Below are 21,321 nucleotides of genomic sequence, written 5' to 3'. Positions count from 1 at the left end.
GTGAGGATGCTCTACAGTCGCTGCAGCTCTTTGCTCCTCATTTCACCACAGTCAGCCAGACAAGACAGTCAGTCTGCTCAGAGTTCATATCACACAGCACCACTGGTGGATCACTGACCTGCACTGACCACAGGCTTTATACTGCCATGCTTGTTCAGGTAAGAATCTGTTTTTCTCTCTGTCTTGTTATGAAGGGAGGAGGGAGAGAAGGGGGGGGGGGGGGGCAATTTGAAGTGTTTGCATGTAATAACCTCAGCTGTAAGTGTGTCATTGTTTTATCTCCTGTTGTGAGTAATGATAATAGTGTCACAAAGCCTGTACAGGCCGTTTGTGTGTCGCTCAGGGGGAAGATGAGCTGATGATGGTATCACAAGAGGAAATCAGCTGCACTTCCCTTGTCAGAGAAAGAAAGTAAGATGTCCGCAATAAACTGGAGAGAGGTTGTTATCATTTACATGCATGCAAAAGAGCTGCAGTGTGTGTGTTGTGTTAAGAGTGTGCAGGTTTAAATATTCACCTGCCTTCATCTGAACCCATCAAGTTAGAGAGGTCTATACTGTGTGTACAGTGCACACCCAGATACAACTAATGCAGGGTAGTTCAGTCATTAAATCCATTCAACAAAGTTACAATGTTACATTTTTGTATCTATTTAAAGGGTTAAGGTTGTTGATTTGACTCTGGTGAGTTAGGAGGATGTAATTAGGAGTGTTGTTTAACTTTATAGCTTCATGCTGAAATATGTACAACCCCATTGAAAAAAAATGGGACACTGTGTAAAATGTACATAAAAACAAAATACAATGATTTGCAAATCAAATAAACCCATATTTAATTGAAAATATACCAAAGACAACATATCAAGTGTTGAAACGGAACATTTGTATTGTTTTATGAAAAAGATATGCTCATTTTGAATTTGATGTCTCAAAAAAATTGGGACAGTGGCAAAAAAAAAAGGTGAGAAAAAGTTGTGTAATACAACAACAAAAAAACACCTAGTGGAACATCTCACGCATAATTAAGTTAACTGACAACAGGTCAGTAACATCATTGGGTATAAAAAATAGCATCCCAGATAGGAGGGGAGCAGTTCACCACTCTGTGAAAGACTGTGTGGGAAAATAGTGTAACAATTTAAAATTTATGTTCCTCAACGACAAGATTTTAAAGAATTTGGGGACTTCATCATCGCCGGTAAATAATAACATAAAAATATTCAGAGAATCTGGAGAAATCTCTGTATGCAAGGAACAAGGAAAAAAAACATGATTGTATGGCTTTAATCTTCCGGCCCTCATTAAAAACAGACTGTAGTGGAAATCATTGTCTGAGCTAAGAAATGCTTTTTAAAACCATTGTCTGTGAACACAGTTCATTTGGAAACGGAGTTGTATTTAATTTGTAGTCTACTTCTAGTTTGATTACAATACAATTATATACTATAGGCTCTACTGAGGTTATTGTATATTTTCTCAACTTTCATAGGCTGGTGGGTTATCTGACCTCAAAAAGAGGTATATTTGGGGGCGTGTCTAGTTTGATTGCCTGGAGTGAAGTCAGGTTTCCTGAATAGATGGGTGGGCATGTTGTCCTCGGTCGGATCCACTGCTTGCCTAAAAAAAACAAGAAGCTATTGGCTGAATTGCCAGACAAAGGGGCTTCAAAATGGCACTTCACAAACCATTAGGTGACATCACAAAGGTTTGCTGCTTGGGTCTAATTTGTCTGTCCTATGGTTTGGTCCAAACTGAAATGTTTCAACAACTACTGAATGGAGTTTAATGCATTTCTGCACAAACATTTGTGGTCGCCAGAGGATAAATCTTACTGATTTTAACAATCTTCTAACTTTTCTGTAGTGCCACCATGAGGCTGACATTTTTGGTGCGCATTGAAACATCTCAACTAGTTTTAGATAACTTATCATAAATGTTGTACAGATATTCGTGGTTCCCAGAGGAGGAATCTGAACTGCTGTGTTGATCCCTTGACCTTTCCTCAAGCACCACCACCACTCAAAGCGTTCACTTAAAGTGTATCTCATCATCAAATGGATTGGCACCAAGAGCGACACAAACATTCATGGTTGCCAGAGGATGTATTCTGCTTACTTTGGTGACAGATCGTAGCATCACCACAAGCTTGACACTTGTGGCTTTATTAGATTAGCATTAAATTTGGTCCACAAATCCATGTCCCCCTAAGGATGAATTGTAATCACTTTGTTGATCACACGGCTCTTTCATCTGGTGCCAACATCAAGTCTAAATTTGACTTGTTCCATATTACAGAAGTAAACAAAGATTTGTGAGAATATTAAGAGGAAAAAGGTCATCACGTTGTATCAGACAAATTACACGACAGTCAAATGCATTTATTTTGGAATTTTATTTGTTATTAATTAAGAATCCTTTTTATTATTAGTGCAACTAACCAGCATAGTTCTGAATTAATTGACTGTTGTCAGTATGTAATTGTTGCATCTAATCTCTTTAACTAGCATTAATGCAAATGAATTCATGTTTTTACCCACACTGTGCTGTCTCATCATTGTGTGCTTTCAGTCTGAAAACTGAAATAATCTGCCAATGATTTCATGTACATATAATTAACTCCTTTCACTGCTCTAGCCATGAGGTCATTCTTTGATAAGGACCAATACTGAGCAAGTCTCTTTGTTGTCTTCAGCCTGTAATTCAAACATGCAAACAACTTCGAGAACGGCACAGCAGGTCCTTGAAAAACAAGCTCTCTCGTCATGACCCCTCATGAAACAGTTTCATTCTCCTCAAGTCAGACCACAATACCACATCCTGACGCACTACTTTAAATAAACAGGGGCTTTAATGCCAGGATCTCTGCTGGATTTTGCAAGTTTGCTGATATGTTTCAGACACTAATGGTTACCACATTGACCCAGAGCAAAAAAAAACAACTATATATTCATATAAAATGTCTCCAGCACTTATTAAAGTCAGGCCATTCTACAAACAAATGCAGTGAGTCGATTACGGCTGAGTGTTAGCGCACTCGTCTGTTTTATGGCACCAGAGAACTAATCCGATCGATATGGAGCGGTAACCAGGTTTGACTGGGTTTCCAGATTGATGACTTTGCTGAAATAATCATACCATCTTTGGGAATTGCTGCTTGTAATGGTGTTTTTTGTGAGTAAAGACACATAATGTCATAGTGTATTTAAAGTTACATGATGTGCGATTCCACTACAGTTTTAAACACAGCGCAGTAATGTGATAGATTTAATGTCAGGTACATACATATATCGCAAAACATAATTGTACAATAATGGATTTTAAAAAGCACATAATATTATGCTGCCTTCTGCCTGTTTTGGCCTTGACTCCCTTAAAAATGAGATTTTCATTCTCAACCGGACCTTTCCTTATTAAATATAGGATAAATAAAACAAAACAAAAATCTCCCATTGAGTCTGATATAATGTACTTTAAAGCTGGAGCTGCTTTAATGCTCCAGAAGGATCTAAAAATGTAATCATGGGACATTGAGAAACCCCAGTTTCAGCTCATTGGCATGTGAGGTACTACATCTATCATAATCAGCCTAACTGCAAATGTATGATTGGAGCAACCATTTTTTGTTCAATGAACAAGCCTTGTTTTGTGTTTTGTTTTGATAATCAACATCTCCTTTTAGGGGAGCTGTAAGTGAGAAAGCACAGTTATAAAACTGGGGGATTGGTTTCCAATCCTTCCTAATTGGGATCAAAGGTTGTTATTCTGGCATTATAGACTCGAACAAACACCAAAGGACTCTCAGAACTTAGAAGTACCCCAGACAGAAAGGTCTCCACGTCCAGGCTTTACTGTAAGTAACAGGACACACATGGAGGAGAGAAAATTTTAACCAGACGGTCTAATAGATTTTTTTAGGTTTCTGAGTTGAATATATTGTTGTAAGCCCAGAGGTGCGAATGCAACTTGAGTAATTGGTAGTTTTCATGCAGTTTTTTTTTATTTAAATGTTTTTTTACTCGCTGGCATGTGCTTTGCATTGACATTCATTCAAATGCAACACACTGTGTAACTCCTATTCTCTTTACCTTATCTGCAGGAGTGGTGTACCTGGAAAATGCAGATTCTGTAAAGGTAAATTAAAGCGTCTATCCATTCATCACTGAGGGGAAAAAAGGAACAAATACAACCTCAAAGTTGGAGGAAGGACAGCCAAGCTTCCCTCTATAATCAAGTTCTCTCTGTCCAAAAGATGTCAACAGCCACCATCGACGTTGTAGGAAGAGGAACCAAAACCTCTCAAGTGTCAAAGGATCACAAAAAGGTAGGCGGATGTCATTATTCATCATCAAATATCATTTGGAACAATGGACGATCTAAAACGTCCTCTGTTGGGAGGAACTTTACTCTCAGTTTTACAAAATCATTGCTCATATCAAAACTGAAAATGATTATGTCGAAGGTTGTGTTCAAACATTAAAATCAAAAGTCGTCTCTCAGACAACAGCATATTTTGGGTGATGTGTCAGTTGTCAAGTACAACTCTTAGTGATAAAATCTTTTAACTATGTTCCATGACAAATGATCATCCATAAGCTGTTATTCAATAGCTATTCCTTTCATATTGCAATGAAAAGCTTTATTTTTACTTTTTTTCCAATTTATTTAATTTTACAGGGTATTTCATTGAACTATTTAAAAAAAAAAAATCTATTTGTAAATGTATTTTATTCAGGAATGTGGAAGAAGTCCTTGTATAGTGCTTTTAATAACTTGTAATTTAAAGTATGAAGGATCCACAGGTCATGAAAATCGTGAAATTCCATATCAAAATGAAGAGAAACACTTGTGTTTTTTCTTAGCTGTATTATGTAACAGAGCTTTTTGGTGATGGAGGAAGCAGCGTGGTGAAACAAGGCGATTAGTGGTCAGCTTCACTTTCTTGCTCACAGAAAAAATTAAAAGGAGCTTAGCTTGTTAGAATAAGCTCTTTGTTTTATTTAAGATATTAATTTGATATATGTCAAGGCTTGACTAAGTTCTCCATGCTTTAGTAAAAATGTCTCCAGACTGAGCTACTTTTCTGATGTAGAGCAGCTTTACACAGTAGATAAATTACCTATCACAAATGTTTTAGCCTCACTTGTGTCAGTTTGGACCAGATTGAAATATCTCTGAAGTGATGGATGAATTAAATTCTGTAAATTCATGGTGCAGGATGAAGCTTAAAGACTTTGGTGATTACCTGACTTTTTTTTTTTTTATGTGCTGACATAACACACTATACTAATGGTGAACATGGTTAACAATAATCAATTCAGTATCAAGGCAAAGAACACGCCCGTCCACTACAGAAAAATGTGAGATAGCCACACTTTGGGATGTGTAGGTGTGAAAGTTACACGTATTGTAAGCATGAAACTCACATGCACGTAAATGTCATGTGACGCGTGATCATGTGACTAAGGTCCCACAACAGAAGTTTTGAGACCAAATAAAAGGACATTTTTGGACATTATTAGGAGGTAGGATGGGTGATCTGGTGGCAATAGTCACAGACTGTCTTGCGGGACAATGAGGTTAAAATCTAGGAGGTGACAAAAAAGGATCTTTTGTTTCCTAACCCCAACCGTGTGCTTATTTAGTAACCCCAACCTTTTGTTTTTGCAAAACCTTTTCCTGTAAATCACATGGCTCAAAGCATACAGTTTAGGTTTCATTTTTGTCCACTCCAGGAAAACATGTAACTTTCACGCCTAGACAGCCCAAAGTATGGCTATCTAGGCGTGGAAGTCTGCTGGAGTTGACGGGTGTGTCTATTTCACGCTTTGCCATGATACCAGGATGTAATAATGTTATACCCGCTTAGCTCACATTGTTATTGTGAGCATGCAACCCAATATCACACAAAAGTGTGTAATGTAGCTTCTCTGTTAGCATAGTATCTAAACAAGACAAACAATCGGTGTGGCCCTTGGTTGTACTATTGTAAGCATAGTGAGCTAAATGCTAGCGTGCTAGCAGTGACAATGCTAACATGTTGATGGAGCAGATAATATCTGCAATGGTCACGATTACAAAAGTTACTAATCAGCACTAAACACAGTACAGCTGAGGGTGCTCAACAAAGGAATTACAATTCAGCCTGAGGGTAACTTAATTCATCCAGTAGATGTTGCCGTGGTTTTGGACCAGACCAATGTAGTAGCTGTTGAAAATAATTAGGAGTAACTACTCAGTTTCTTTTTTTAAAACATTTTTCTATGATTTGGAAGCTGACAGCAGCCGCACTGAAAGGAGCCATCCAACTGGGAATCGGTTATGCTGTGGGAAACCTCAGCTCCAAACCAGACAGAGATGTTCTTATGCAGGACTTCTCGGTGGTGGAGAGCGTCTTCCTGCCAAGGTATAAACTCATCCATGCACCACTTTTATTTTGCATAATTGGCCAATGCACATGCTCAGTGTATTTAACCTCAAGGATCATTTCATCTAACTTACGAATATATGTATTCTGACTTATCTCAAGTTGTATCCATGCAGACTTTTTCAAATGAGTCAAAATCATTGTTCACTCTAATGTCAAGGGATGTCCTTCTGTTTACTCAAGGAACTGAAAAAAATACTTCTTTTCTTTTGATTTAAAAGTAATGTCTTTGAAAAATAACTTGTAGACCACAAAAGAAATTGTGATTTTTTTTTTTTTTTTTGTGAACTGACCATTTAAATGCCAGATTGTCCTCATTGCAAGGTGCACATTGTCCCATTATTCAAGTACTTGGTCTATATCCAGGAAATTAAAATACTAGGCTAAGTGAGTCAACGTCCTAAGTCTGCAGTCTTCCAGCGTCCCCAAAAGGAAAACATAAAAACTTTTACAAACTGGTGTACATTATATATATGTCAAAAGGAATGGACTGGGCATGACTGAAACCTGAAATTACTGTTAACCTTAAGCGAAAAGTAATTTGTAAAAGGAAGTATGAACTAGGAGGGCAGGAGATAACGCAGAAGTCAACCACAGCCAAAACTCCACTCTTCTATGAGATGCAAATCTGTAACCACAACCGCTCTACATGTCTGGATGTATATGCATTTGTAGCAACGTTGCAATTGAATCGGTTCTGGTTCTACCATGAAACCACTGACTCCGAGTGTTCCAAAGAGGTGCACTTACCAAGGGGTCATACCAGGACAAATCTCGGTGGAACGTCACATCGACAGGCTGGTGGGCCATCAAAAAAAAATCCATAACATTTTTTCTGTCTCTTTAAGCCCTCTCTGTATGCCTGTCAATTAATGGTGCACATGAGTTGTATTCATGACAAGTTGTCTGGTTCCAGTTGACAAGTCCAGGACTGAATTTGTTTTTCAAAGGCCACACCACTGGTGCTTCATTCTCTGAATTGTATCAAGTCATGTATGTGACCCAGAGGATTACTGGTACCCATGAATGTTGATTCGCATGGAGTCATTGTATTTCTAGAATAGCCTATGTTTTGTCTCTACTGAACTTTATTGCCATCTCTAGCCCAAAACATAATGGGTTCTTTCTCGGCCCATGCTACGCCTTTCCACCAAGTTTCATGAAAATCAGGCCGGTAATCTTTCCGTAGTCCAGCTGACAAACAAACAAACCGCAAAAAATCTCCCTGGTGGAGATAAACATGTAGCATAGCTTTGAAAAATACACTCGTGTAAAATTACAGATTTGTATCAACTTTAAGATAGCAAGGTAAGCTTGTTTTTGAAGCGTAAAATCTGATTACTTAGAAAACCGCAGTCATTTTTATATGTCCCAGTGAGGCATGGGATATATTTGTGTTTCATACTGTGAGTTGTCACAAGGCCTGATGTAAAAAGGCTGATGATATGTTGCAAACAGCTACTCTTATAGACTAACTAATGGACATATTGTATGTGTTCCAGTGAGGGCAGTAACCTGACTCCAGCACATCACTTCCCTGATTTCCGTCTGAAAACATATGCTCCACTGGCTTTTCGCTACTTCAGAGAGCTCTTTGGCATCAAACCAGACGACTACCTGGTGAGACTCTCAAAGCCTATTTCACATTATCATTCTGATTTAGCACATTGTGGCGTAAGTTTCCACTGATTCGATTGCAAAACTTAGTGACGCTGAGACGGTTGCATCATTTTGAATTTCAGTACTCCATCTGTAACGAGCCTCTGATAGAGCTCTCCAACTCCGGCGCCAGCAGTTCTTGGTTCTACCTCACCAGCGATGATGAGTTTATCATCAAGACTGTGCAGCATAAAGAGGCAGAGTTCCTGCAGAAGCTACTTCCTGGTTACTACATGGTGAGCTGCTCAGACAAACAAAAAGCTGTCACTACATTTACATGCAATAAAGACAGAGACATATATCTTTTAGTATCACTATTTATTGGTATGTGTATTCAGTATGGATATACCACATCAAAACATCCTTTGGCAAACATGATGAATAGTAATTTCCCTTGTCATAATAGCTTACACAAGTGCTGTGTAATTGTTGTATAATCAGAGGTGAGATTTTCTTTTCGGCAATTATCAATGTCATTCAAAATTCCTGTAGGATATGTTTCCAATTATTATTTTGTATTAAATTCAAATGCTTGGTGAAATACATTTTTCAGCAGGTGAAATGAAAGGATTTTTAAAGGGTGTGGCCATTTCTGCTCTACATACATTTGTATTCAAATGATTTCAGCTCCTCTTAAAGGTTCCCTCTACAGTTTGCTGAAATTAGGATTGAGTCTCTTGATAAATATGTCTTTTTCACTTTTTGCCACAAAGTTTCACTAGAATATCAGGATGTGGCTGTATAATTTACATTTCCTGCAATGACCTGATCACTCTAAAGCTTGTATTTACATACAGCTGCTTGGTTATCAAGTCTCTTCGCTAATCACCACCTTCATTTTAGACAGACTCTGTAGTGAAAGAGCTCTTAGTTTTTTCCTGTGTGGGCATGAATTTTAAATTTTTCCAAATGTCACACTGTGCAGTGATGGAACCTGGCTTGATTTGGGTTATTTATTTAGAATGCAGTTTCAGATTTGGTCGGAAGTCTTTCATGGACTTTAGACCGTCACTGAATATATGTCTCGGTCTCTATCAGTTTCTCTATTTTTGTCCTAAAGAAACAAATCATTGTGTTTATTATTGTAGAATCTGAATCAGAACCCGAGAACGTTGCTGCCCAAGTTCTACGGCCTTTATTGCATCCAGTGCGGTGGCGTCACCGTTCGCGTGGTGGTAATGAACAATGTGCTGCCCCGAGCCATGAAGATGCACTATAAGTACGACCTGAAGGGGTCCTCGTACAAGCGCCGCGCCTCACGCAAAGAGCATGCCAACCCCTCACCCACGTTCAAAGACCTGGACTTCCAGGAGATGCACGAGGGCCTGCACTTCGACTCGGACACCTATAACGCCTTGATGAAGACCCTGCAGAGGGACTGTCGGGTATGTTTACATAAAGATCTTATATCTATTAGCACAGTGGGCCTTTCTGTTGGCATGGAAATACAACGTTCTCTTCAAAATATTTCTGCAAAAGTGCAATGTATTTTAGAAATTAAGCAGAGTAGCATTTTTATCTTTCTGATTATTTTTTCACAAATTATTTTCAGATATCTAAACAGTTTAAACTCTTCCATGATGATTTCTTTAATTTTCTAATTTTATTATATTTGAAAATATAGGCTATTCGAAAGAAAAACTAAATATAATAGCTGCTGATAGTTGATTAGACTGAAAAGGGTTCATCCTGTGGGGAATAGGAATATGACCAGGAAAAATTATAGAAGTCATCCTCTGGGGATCATTAATACACTCAGAACATTTCATTAAAATCCAGCTAAACCACTGGTTTGTTGTTGTAAGCCCTAGTTCATTAAACTGCTGGCTGGTGGAGTTGATTCCTGGAGATGTCCAGTTGAGCACCCTTGACTTTCAGGAGAGGACACTGAACTGTCATTGAAGCAGGATGCATTACTGCTGTCCACAGCTGGATGATACATCAATTAAAGTTTAAACAGCAGAATTGGGATTTTGAAATCTGTTATCATGGGCCAAAGTGTTATTGGGAAATTTTAACCTCATAGTAGCTCTTGATAAAAGGTGAAATTGTCTCAGAAATCGTTGGGATTCATCCGTGGGAACGATACTGTAACTATCCACAACAAATTAAAGGGCAAAATCTGTCCAGATAAACTGCTTTGGATTACAATGTGGAACTAAAGAATGGATATCTCACATTGGGAAAGCGCAGGTATCAATTAACTTTCCAGTTACATTTTGTATAGAATAAAAAATTCCAACTACGAGGCCCAAGAGCCCAAAACCAAAAGATATTCCATTTTCCAGTACCACAGTACTAAAACATCTTATAATGGGTTTAATTCTTGCTCTCTGCTAATTTGAATTAAGCCAATAATCAGTGCACAACTCCCCCACTTTTATATTATGCAACATTGGCAGGCCAGTACATCACACTTCACTCCCTCTCGAGCTGTCACATTAGTGCCTGACTGGTATTTCATCAGTAGAAGAACAACAGTGGCCCCTTGATGGAGGATTAACACCCAGCAGAGCGAAGCACCTGACTCATGATCAGGCTGAGCAGCTGAACTCTGGAAAACAAATTGGTGCATCTGGGTGTAATACGTTCTCATTGGGCTGTTATATATGACCTCAGTTAGTGTATCAGGTAGCACATTATTAAGGACCTCTTTGTTTACAGAAGTTATCTTATGACATCAGTGCTTGGTCAAAGGCTTATGTTGGACTGTACTTTTGGTTTGCAGATCCAGGTTTAACCTCCAAGAGGTCAATTTGTTAATTTTTAGAGAAATTTGAGCTATAGGTGGTTAAAAAATAAGTATTTTAATTTTGTAAAAGTCTAGTTTTATTACATTAGTCACATAAAATAGCCAAAGGGGCAATTTTGAGACTATTCTTTGCCAGGTGAAAACTTTTATTTTGTAAGGTCAGAGGTAATAAAGTTGTCTCACAGTTCGAAGGCGGATTCTTCAAAGGACACATATTCAGACCTAAAAGACAGGTTGAACCCGACTAGTGTCACATTGTGTGTTCCAGTTCCTCACTACATATTGAATTTAACCATGAACATACTGTCTGTGGCAATTTCTTAGTAAAAAACAATCATTATGCTTACAACATTTTCTTGATTCTGCAGTTGTGAGACAACTGGAGGGATCTCAGAATACCAAAACAATAAGCATTAAATCTATAGAAAGACATTTGCTTTTTCTTTTGCTGTTGGGATACAGCTTAAAACAAAACATGCAAATGGATACTCTTTATCAACTATAACACTTGGATGTTAGATAGATAGATAGATAGATAGATAGATAGATAGATAGATAGATAGATAGATAGATAGATAGATAGATAGATAGATAGATAGATAGATAGATAGATAGATAGATAGATAGATAGATAGATAGATAGATAGATAGATAGATAGATAGATAGATAGATAGATAGATAGATAGATAGATAGATAGATAGATAGATAGATAGATAGATAGATAGATAGATAGATAGATAGATGGATAGATGGATAGATAGAAAGATAGATAGTCAAATTGGTAAATACATGGAGCCTCTTTCCATGATTTGATTTTATGACATGTGCGTTGACATTTAAGTGCAACATATAACAGTCAGTTGTAATTCTAAATATAGTAAAGGTCAATGGAAATGTAATGTTACTTTATTTAGGAATATGTCGTATGTGAGCTCTGAGCAATTTGACAAAGAGAGCCACAAATGAGCTAATATTGCATAGGTCTTTTTAGTTAATTTTATAATTGAATTGTTCAACTTCTTTTGCAATTAATTGCCTAAAACCAGTTGACATGCTGTGATTCAGATGGTTCTGGGGCCTTTGGTGGTTTGGGTCCTATGTGCAGTTGTCTGTTTTGCTTGATTGGTAAAGCAGTACTTTACTAGCTAGTACAATATGGCATAAGATACTGAATTTGTCCTTCAAAAGTAAAGCTGCATCTCTGGGGAGTCTTTGAAATGGGACCTGTTTGTCAGCCCTTTTATTACAACCTCAGCTCCACATTAGGACGCAGCTGTTGTTTTTCTGTGCAATCCTTTATCCTCGCTTTTGTTTATCACCCTTGTAGTTTAGTGACTTTATAAATTTGGTGGCCTGTGTTCTGTCTCTTTCTGATTAGGTCCTGGAGAGCTTTAAGATCATGGACTACAGCCTCCTGCTGGGGATTCATGTTCTGAACAGGAAGTCGCTGGGCAGAGGAAGCAGATGTGACAGCAGGAGACAGAAAGTCCTTTACTCTACTGCCCTTGAGTCCATCCAGGGGAGTGTTAAGGACCCAGAACCAGTGGCTGATGACGAAACGTACGCTAACATTTTCCATAAACAAACACTGTCTCTATTTTTTTACTTTGTAGGTATTTATTAGAGAAATCATTCGAGAAAAATACAGTTTTTTAACATTTTATCACAAAGACAGGTATAATAATAAAACAAGGAAGAAAATGTAAGCTGTTTCATAGTAAAACATTTATTTTAAAGTGTAGAGTGGCTTAAATATGCTAAAACCTCAAGGCATTTTTGTTGTTGTTTTGGTCTGTCTGTGTCTCTTTTTTTTCTGTCCTGTGCTTTTCTCTTTTGTATTTTTAAAGTCTTTTTTCATGTTTGTTTTTTTTTTGTAGCTTTTTACACAAACTGTTTATGTACAAACACGACTGACTGTTTGATCTGATCCAAACTTTAGATACTCAAAAATAGGTTGCAGTCTTCTGATGCTGCTGCTATGACAACAGTCTATATATTTATATAATCATAAATATATTTCATTTACATATTTATTATACAAATATGTAAAAAAAAACTAAACTCCACAACACTCTACTGCTACAGTTTTCTCTACAATCTCTAAGAGTTTATCTAAACTACAAAATGATGATATCCATCAGTCTGATTCGATTAAAAACTGTCACATTTATGTTTTTTCAGATTGGGTGGAATTCCTGCCAAACATAAAGATGAGAACCTGCTCATCTTTTTAGGAATCATTGACATCCTCCAGTCTTACAGGTGAACTTTTTCTGGTTTTTTTTATGATAAATTAAATAAAAATTGGAAATAATTTTAAAATAGCCAATCAGATTACATAAAAAAATAAAATAAAAAAAAAAAAAAATCAACCTGAAACAACTCTGCATCAAAACCTGGAATATGACTAAACAGTGTGGGAAAATGCCAGAAAGCTTTTAATTTAAAAAAAATGATTCACGTCTCTTTTGGCCAACTAATGGTGTCATTTCATCCCTCCCTCCCTCAGTGACAGACACTCTGGTATTTGGAGCTGGCCCATAGATACAATCGTTGTTTGTTGCTCAGTTTAGTTTCCTTATTCTGTCTTCAAAGGCTTATTTAGAAATATCACTGAATAATAATTCAGTTGGCTCTCTACAGGGCTTATACAAATAATGTCAGAGGAGTCTGCAGTGTGTCACCAGGCTCCATAAACTCTGTGTTATCCGTGATTGATCTAATTACAGAGGTTGTTACTGACATGGATATTTTACTTTTTTTTTTTTTTTTTAATTATTTTCAGGTTCATCAAGAAGGTGGAACACTCCTGGAAGTCTCTTGTACATGACGGGGTGTGTATTGTCTCTTTATTTCTCTTTACATGCAGGTTTTTATTTCCAACATACTTGTGATTGTTTGTAAGTGTGTGTATCTGACAGATTTCTTTGCGTTTCAGGACACAGTGTCAGTTCACAGGCCCAGTTTTTACGCAGACAGATTTCTGAAATTTATGGGCTCCACTGTTTTCAAAAAGATTCAACGTGAGTCCAACATGAATCTTGCAGTCTGTACTCTGCACAGACAGTCAGATATATATACAGCTTTGGCCAAAAGTTTTGAGAATGACAAGTATTGGTTTTCACAAAGTTTGCTGCTTCGGTGTTTTTAGATCTTTTTGTCGGATGTTACTGTGGTATACTGAAGTATAATTACAAGCATTTCATAAGTGTCAAAGGCTTTTATTGACAATTACATTAAGGTTTATGCAAAGAGTCAATATTTGCAGTGTTGGCCCTTCTTTTTCAAGACCTCTGCAATTCACCCTGTCATGCTGTCGATTAACTTCTGGGCCACATCCTGACTGATGGAGGCCCATTGGATAATCAATGCTTGGAGTTTGTCAGAATTTGTAGGTTTTTGTTTGTCCACCCGCCTCTTGAGGATTGACCACAAGTTCTCGATGGGATTAAGGTCTGGGGAGTTTCCTGGCCATGGACCCAACATTTCTATGTTTTGTTCCCCGAGCCACTTAGTTATCACTTTTGCCGTATGGCAAGGTGCTCCATCATGCTGGGAAAGGCATTGTTCATCAGCAAACTGTTGTTGGATGGTTGGGAGAAGTTGCTCTCGGAGGATGTTTTGATACCATTCTTTATTCATGGCTGTGTTTTTATGCAACATTGTGAGTGAGCCCACTCCCTTGGCTGAGAAGCAACCATGAATGGTCTCAGGATGCTTTACTGTTGGCATGACACAGGTCTGATGGCAGCGCTCACCTTTTCTTCTCCGGACAAGCTTTTTTCCGGATGCCCCAAACAATCGGAAAGGTAATTCATCAAAGAAAATGACTTTACCCTGGTCCTCAGCAGTCCAATGCCGGTACCTTTTGCAGAATATCAGTCTGTCCTTGATGTTTTTCCTGGAGAAAAGTGGCTTCTTTGCTGCCCTTCTTGACACCAGGCCATCCTCCAAAAGTCTTCGCCTCACTGTGCGTGCAGATGCAGTCACACCTGCCTGCTGCCATTCCTGAGCAAGCTCTGCACTGGTGGTGCCCCGATCCCGCAGCTGAATCAACTGTAGGAGACGGTCCTGGCGCTCGCTGGACTTTCTTGGGCGCCCTGAAGCCTTCTTCACAAAAATTGAACCTCTCTCCTTGAAGTTCTCGATGATCCGATAAATGGTTGATTGAGGTGCAATCTTACCAGCAGTTATCCTTGCCTGTGAAGCCCTTTTTGTGCAAAGCAATAATGACTGCACGTGTAACTCAATCAGCATGACAGAGTGATCTCCAGCCTTGTCCTCGTCAACACTCAGCTGTGTTAACGAGAGAATCACTGACATGATGTCAGCTGGTCCTTTTGTGGCAGGGCTGAAATGCAGTGGAAATGTTTTAATTGGGATTAAGTTAATTTTCATGGCAAAGAGGGACTTTGCAATTAATTGCAATTCATCTGATATCTCTTCATCACATTCAGGAGTACAGTATATGCAAATTTCCATCATAAAAACAGAGGCAGCAGACTTTGTGAAAATTTATATTTGTCATTCTCAAAACTTTTGGCCAGTAATGTATATATATATATATATATATATATATATATATATATATATATATATATCTTTGTGTGTTTCAGCTTTAAGAGGAACATCTTCAAAGAGGAAAAGGAGTTCACTCCATGCAGCAAAGTCAGTCTCTCAGGAGATTCTGTCCCCACAGAGGGAGAAGAAGGAGGAGACGAAGGCTCAGAGCATGGACAACCTGGATGGAAACTGTGAGCTCAACAGGATCTTTTAGCAAATAAATTACAGACGAGGCTCTGCTTGATTCACTGACTGATGATTGTTGCAACAGTTTACAGTGTCTCCAAACGACCCGACCTTCTTCCAAAACCTGCTTTTTCTTTTGAGTTCACCCAAAATGCAGAAGTGGACCTTGAAAACAGGTACCAGTGTGCGGCTCTCGCATCAAAGCTTTTAACACGTTCGATTTTCACTGATCTTCTAAAGTTTAAATTGTCTAATCAATTCCTAAATATGTAGCCTATTATCAATATTAGAGCATTTTCATATACATCTTTACACTTACATTGGTTTGTATTTTCATGTTGCAGTGAAGACCGACGAGCCTCCAGTTCAACAATCGCTCTGGACGACCCGCTGCCGCCCCTCAGCAGGAGCCTATCGGACTCTGAGCTGGACGTCTACTTGGTAGACATATTTTCCTTCATATAGTTTACATGACAAACACTTTCAATTGAAGGGTGTAAATACTAAAACCAATGATACATTAGGCGTCTCTCAAAACTAGCATCAAGCACTGTATGTAATACAGCTGACAGTCCACTAGAGGATAGCGTGTCAATGTCACGGTTTTGTCTTGACAAGGTGTGAAAAACAACACAGTTGGTTTAGGACACAAAAAAAAACATAGTGACATTTAAGAAAACAAAACCGCTTGTGTTTGCGTTACTTGGTTAGGAAAAGATTTCTTCAAACAAATCCACATTGCAGACCAGGAACCCTGGTCTCCTGGCTGAAAGTCAGCTGTTTTGTCCCTCCAACCAGCCCCACCCTCACTGTACCTTAGCAGTTCATCAAATAGCATCCTTTTCTCACCAAGGTGAGGTTTGCCGTCACACTAACACGTTGTACTTTCACAGGCTGGTGGGTCTGTTACAGGCTTTGGTGGGATACCAGGCTAACTGATCGTATCCTGAATCCAACCATCAAAACCCTGCTGACCAGTTATTGTTAGTTTGTAAATATTTTTAATAACATTATCAGACATACCACATTTGCAATTGTTATTGAATGGGATAGGGTTTGCTGGGGAGCAAGTAAATATACACTGAATATAGACTTGGTTATTGTTACCATGACAACACAGTCCTAATGTAGACAGAAACAGCCTATGAATTTAAGTCTACTAACACAGACTGTAAAAAGTGATTTGTAATACTACAACTGTGTTCTTGCAATATTACAGGGTTTTTCTGTTTTTTGGTTGTTGTTTTTTGTTGCATAAAATCACAACAGGGCCACAGTTTATTTAAAAAACTGTGGTGTTCATACTTTGTTGTTCTGGTGTATTTGGGAGCATCTTTCACGATAAACTCAGGGGTCACTGGGTGTCTCTGCATTTTCAGCATCACACAGTGTCACCCAGGCGACCCAGCTGGAGTTGATCAGTCGTTTGTGTCCCAGCAGCCGTAAACTGTAAGCAGCAAATGACATCCATAAGCTATATAATTGATTTGTATTGATCTTTTTTTGTGGACTGAAGTCACAAAGAGTTCTTAATGACTCAGCAGAAGACACTGTGACCCAAACATATAGACGAAGTGAATCATGAGCATCCACGGCCCTTTTTTCACGAGACGTTACTATCCATTACGTGCTGACTTCTTCCTCGTTATCACTCGCATGCTTTTCATCTCGTCCTCTTGGAACGTTCTTCTTTGGTGGTGGTGGTTCTGGGACCCTGCAGGCCCCTCTGGCATCCTGTGACGTCCACACTCTATGACTCAGCTGAGCTCGGTTCCCTCCTCCTCACCCTCAGTCCTGACGTCTGTGTCAGCCTGAGAAACCTCCACGAATTCCCTTTTCTCCAGCACTTCTCTTGCATAACCACAAAATCCTCATTCGGGCTTATATGAAGCCGTTCCTCAGCCCACATTAAGCAGCCCTGCTGGAGCTCTGTTGGAAGCCTGCAGACGTCCAAATTAATCTGATCTAAAAGCTTCTGACAGAGCACAGTGAGATTCAGAAACTATGCGGAGGTGAAAAGAAAATCTAGGCCTTGAATTTATCTGTCTCCTTAAGTAAAATTAGTGTCTTGCTCAGACAGATGTGCTGCAAGGCATGGCTGTCGGCAACGGTATTTTTTTACTCCTTCATCTCAGTCACTATATTTACAGGGTCATAGTGTTTTTGTGTTTAAGCCAGTTTACTACAATTTACATTCTTAATATTGCTGCTGACCAGTTTCTGTGTTTGTATTGAATTTAAAGCTGATTCAATTTGGCGTGTCTCTTTCCATGCACATGTTTTTGTTTTTTTCCCCCATTTCATTAAGGTATGAAAAACAACAAGTAAATACACGTGACCTATTTAATTACATTTTTATTCATGTTGTAATGCAGGGGAAGAGTTTACAGGTCAATCTGTGCTCACAACATTAACTCAACTGTGACAAAAAATAGATAGACAGTGACATCCACATTGATGGACGACCTATTCATATATTATATATATATATATATATATATATATATATATTAGCTCTGTAATATATGTACATTATAATATAATGTATATTTGAACCAAAAATGTGCATTGTTGGCCACCAGGGGGAGACAATTCACCAAAGCAGGGGAAGGAAATTACATTTATGTTATTTGTTTTTTTTTATTCCATAAACATTTGTATTAATGTATACAGGATATATTTCCAAAAGGCACATGAGTGACAATAATAATAATTTCAAATCATGGATGGATCATGAGACAATAAAATGTCACCAAAAGGGAAAAATTATTTCTTTTTTGTTGTTGTTTTCTATAGTGAGGAGAAATGAGCGATGGCTCCTGTCCAGTCACCTGTGTTTCTGACCCTTGACCTCCCAGTTCAACAGCGACGAGACATCAGGACCTCACAACAGCGTAAACATGACATAAACTACAGTGACATATCCGAGTCGCCACCGGGAGCATCACTCTGTGCCTCTTCTTTCATTTCTGAGTCAAACTCAACGTCCCAAATCACTGGAAACCCCAGATAGTGGAACAGTCTGTGTTCATGTGTATTAAGTTCACTGAACCACTGTGTTGGTATACAGTAAAACACTATGAAGCTGCATCTTCTCCTGTTGCTAGTAAATAGCTACTTGAGTATAGTTTGTCCTTTATTCGCTTTTATTTTCAGAATTTCCGCAAATGTTCAAATATCTCAGCGGAGGAAAAAAATGTGTCTGAAAAATTACAGGAAAATGTTGGTTTTTTTCTGATATTTTCAAAACATGTATATATAAAGCCATGTACAGAAATCATCCTGGTTTCAACAGTGTATATGCAAAATTCTGATTTGGCTGCTGTGCATTCATATATATTTGTGATATAGGCTACTGCACTGTACTTACAAACATAACTTGTTTCAAAAAATTACAATTTTACAAAACAAACAAACAAACAAAATCGAATTAACACTCTGGATGCATCATCTTGTTATCTTGTGATGTCATCTTTAGAGCCACCAGCTGGTCACAATTTTACAAAATGAATCTGTTTTCTGACAAACTATACAACGACATTCCCGTTGGCCTCATCTATACTTTGTGGTTAGCACTGATTAGCAAATGTTCGCATCCCACATGCTACACTCAAGATCAACATGGTTAAACTATTAAACATCAGCATGTTAGCGTGCTGAAATGAGCATTTAATTGAAAGCTTCACAGAGCAGCCAGCAAGGCTCAAACATCCAGAACATTTTAAAATGTTCATGTGATAGTGATATATTTTCCTTGTTATTACGACACACCAGTTAGTCCTCTTAATATTTTTGTAACAACACACTTTAGCTTGTACAAAATCAGTGTCTCATTAATACAATAATAATTATCGTTATAAAATGATAATGAAAATGATGTTAAGAAAAAGAGGACAATATTGGCTACACTGGTTTATGTGGTTGTGATTGTGTTTTATTTCACATTTAGAATGAGGCATAAAAAATGGTGAAAAAAATACGCTGCTATACAACTGGATGGAGTGTGTCATTTCTTGAATGTACATTAGACCCGGATTTGATCTTTTTGTGGAATTTGATAAAAAATTAATGATTGTTATAAACTGTCCGGTATCCTGACAATGACCACAGCGTATGTTTTATCTGCCGTCTTATTTTTGGCTTACAAAGTATAGAAATCTGTGCTTTTATGTGATTAAGAGGTCTACAATTGTATTATAGCAATACTTTGAACTTGTATTAATGAAATAAATTAATATTTAATGTCCTTGTTTTGGTCATGTACTCTTTTTGCAATGCGTAAACACAAAGTTTGAAATAAATGTAACAATGAATTATAAGTTTAGTTTCATTATAAAAAAATAAAACATTTTTTTTAGATTTTTGTGAGAAAAGAGGCACTCTTCAGAAGTAGTGGGCGAATTAAATTAAGATTCATGACTTGTATAGCCTATAATAACCTAAGTTATCATATGATCAGCTAACCAAGTGGTGTAGCTACAATATGGAGAGAGACCTTGCAGCAGAAATAACAGCAGGTGTTTGTTTACCTCTCTGAGTCCAGTTTCATTCTCACAATGACTCACTCCAGAGCATTAACAGCTTCTTTTAAGCTTTCCTGTTTACTAAAATACTAGCATCCGACACATCAGAGGGTCCTAACATGAACCGGTTAGACCAGTCGCACCAGTTGCTTTTTATACCAATGTGTGTTGTAACAATGTGCACAGGAAGCACCATTGGTGAAGAGTGCTGCCACAATCAGAGAGTGAATGCATTGGTATTTATAAAGACAATTTACATCAAGAGTCGCCATGACAACCACTCCATCCTCTCAGCAGGATAATGAAGGGTAGTTTACAGATTGAGATAGTGGCTGATAAGTGGCTCCCGAGTTAAATTTAGAACAGTTTGAGTATGTTAATGAGATGTGAAACCCCATTTCACACATGAATTATTCACACTTATAATAATAATAAAAAAGGATGTAAAATACACATTTGAAAAATTGACATACATTAAGCTGTAGTTTATCACTAATGATCCATCATCAACATCACTCATCATTTAACAGGAGATGTTTTACACACCAAAACCAAAATGTTGAACCCATGACATACTTTGAATGACAGACCCGTCATTTGCATAATAATGTAGAAACAGAAATACATGTGAAAAGACAAGGCTATATAAGGGGGAAGGGAAATAATACATGCATACTTAGCCTACGTGAATAAAAAAAAGTTACATTAAATCAAATTTATAAATTTCTACATATAATTTTATTGAATTCAGTTTGATAACATTTTATTAATTCAATTTATAAATTGACAAATACACTGGACAATTAAGTGGCAAAGTAAATGAGTGAGCGAATTAATACAAATATAAATAATTACAAAAGCAAATCAAATTAAAATATAAATTTATGTCACATTTTATCGATTAAGTAATACCCATATTTATCTTTTCTTTTTTTTGTGGCACATATCATCTCATTTATCTGTGTATGTAGGTCCTGTATTCATTTGGATTTTGGCAGTTTTGGGATGTCATACATAAATCCTCGTAAAACTACGTGCTGAATATCCGAAAAGCAACACTCTGCCTTATTGACCTTTTTTTGGTAGGCTCGTCATTTCTATTCGTTGATAGTAAACGGAGTCATTATGTCCATTTTAGGTCACAGAACGGGTGACTCAGGGGACAAACACCGTCTACCGCACCCAAAGAGAGTCGAAACCACAGTGGAGCCGC

At 37.8% G+C, this 21,321-nt stretch overlaps 1 protein-coding gene across 5 annotated transcripts; it reads left to right on the top strand.

Annotated features, from left to right (window-relative positions):
• pip5k1ba (phosphatidylinositol-4-phosphate 5-kinase, type I, beta a) lies at positions 1-19,831 on the top strand. 5 transcript variants are annotated; one of them, XM_069706064.1, is made up of 16 exons: positions 1-158; positions 315-411; positions 4,096-4,130; positions 4,249-4,320; positions 6,272-6,402; positions 7,926-8,043; positions 8,166-8,318; positions 9,171-9,467; positions 12,215-12,396; positions 13,018-13,098; positions 13,622-13,670; positions 13,775-13,859; positions 15,453-15,590; positions 15,671-15,761; positions 15,930-16,026; positions 18,382-19,831. In XM_069706064.1, exons 4-16 carry the CDS (start codon positions 4,249-4,251, stop codon positions 18,382-18,384), a joined length of 1,497 nt encoding a protein of 498 aa, XP_069562165.1. In that variant the 5' UTR covers positions 1-158; positions 315-411; positions 4,096-4,130; the 3' UTR covers positions 18,385-19,831. The 5 variants fall into 5 exon arrangements, with proteins under 5 accessions (XP_069562165.1, XP_069562147.1, XP_069562139.1 ...); XM_069706046.1 differs by lacking the exon at positions 18,382-19,831 and adding an exon at positions 16,479-18,057 and having other exon boundaries at positions 324-411; XM_069706038.1 differs by lacking the exon at positions 18,382-19,831 and adding an exon at positions 16,479-18,057.
• The last annotated feature ends 1,490 nt before the right edge of the window (positions 19,832-21,321 follow it).

Source organism: Brachyistius frenatus, unplaced genomic scaffold, assembly GCF_029030835.1.
Source record: "Brachyistius frenatus isolate BFR_SWC_R1_liver_20210118 unplaced genomic scaffold, ASM2903083v1 Contig_3, whole genome shotgun sequence".
Taxonomy (NCBI): Eukaryota; Metazoa; Chordata; class Actinopteri; family Embiotocidae; genus Brachyistius; species Brachyistius frenatus.
Note: the sequence above shows the minus strand (reverse complement) of the source record. Positions and strands in the feature narration are given on the sequence as shown.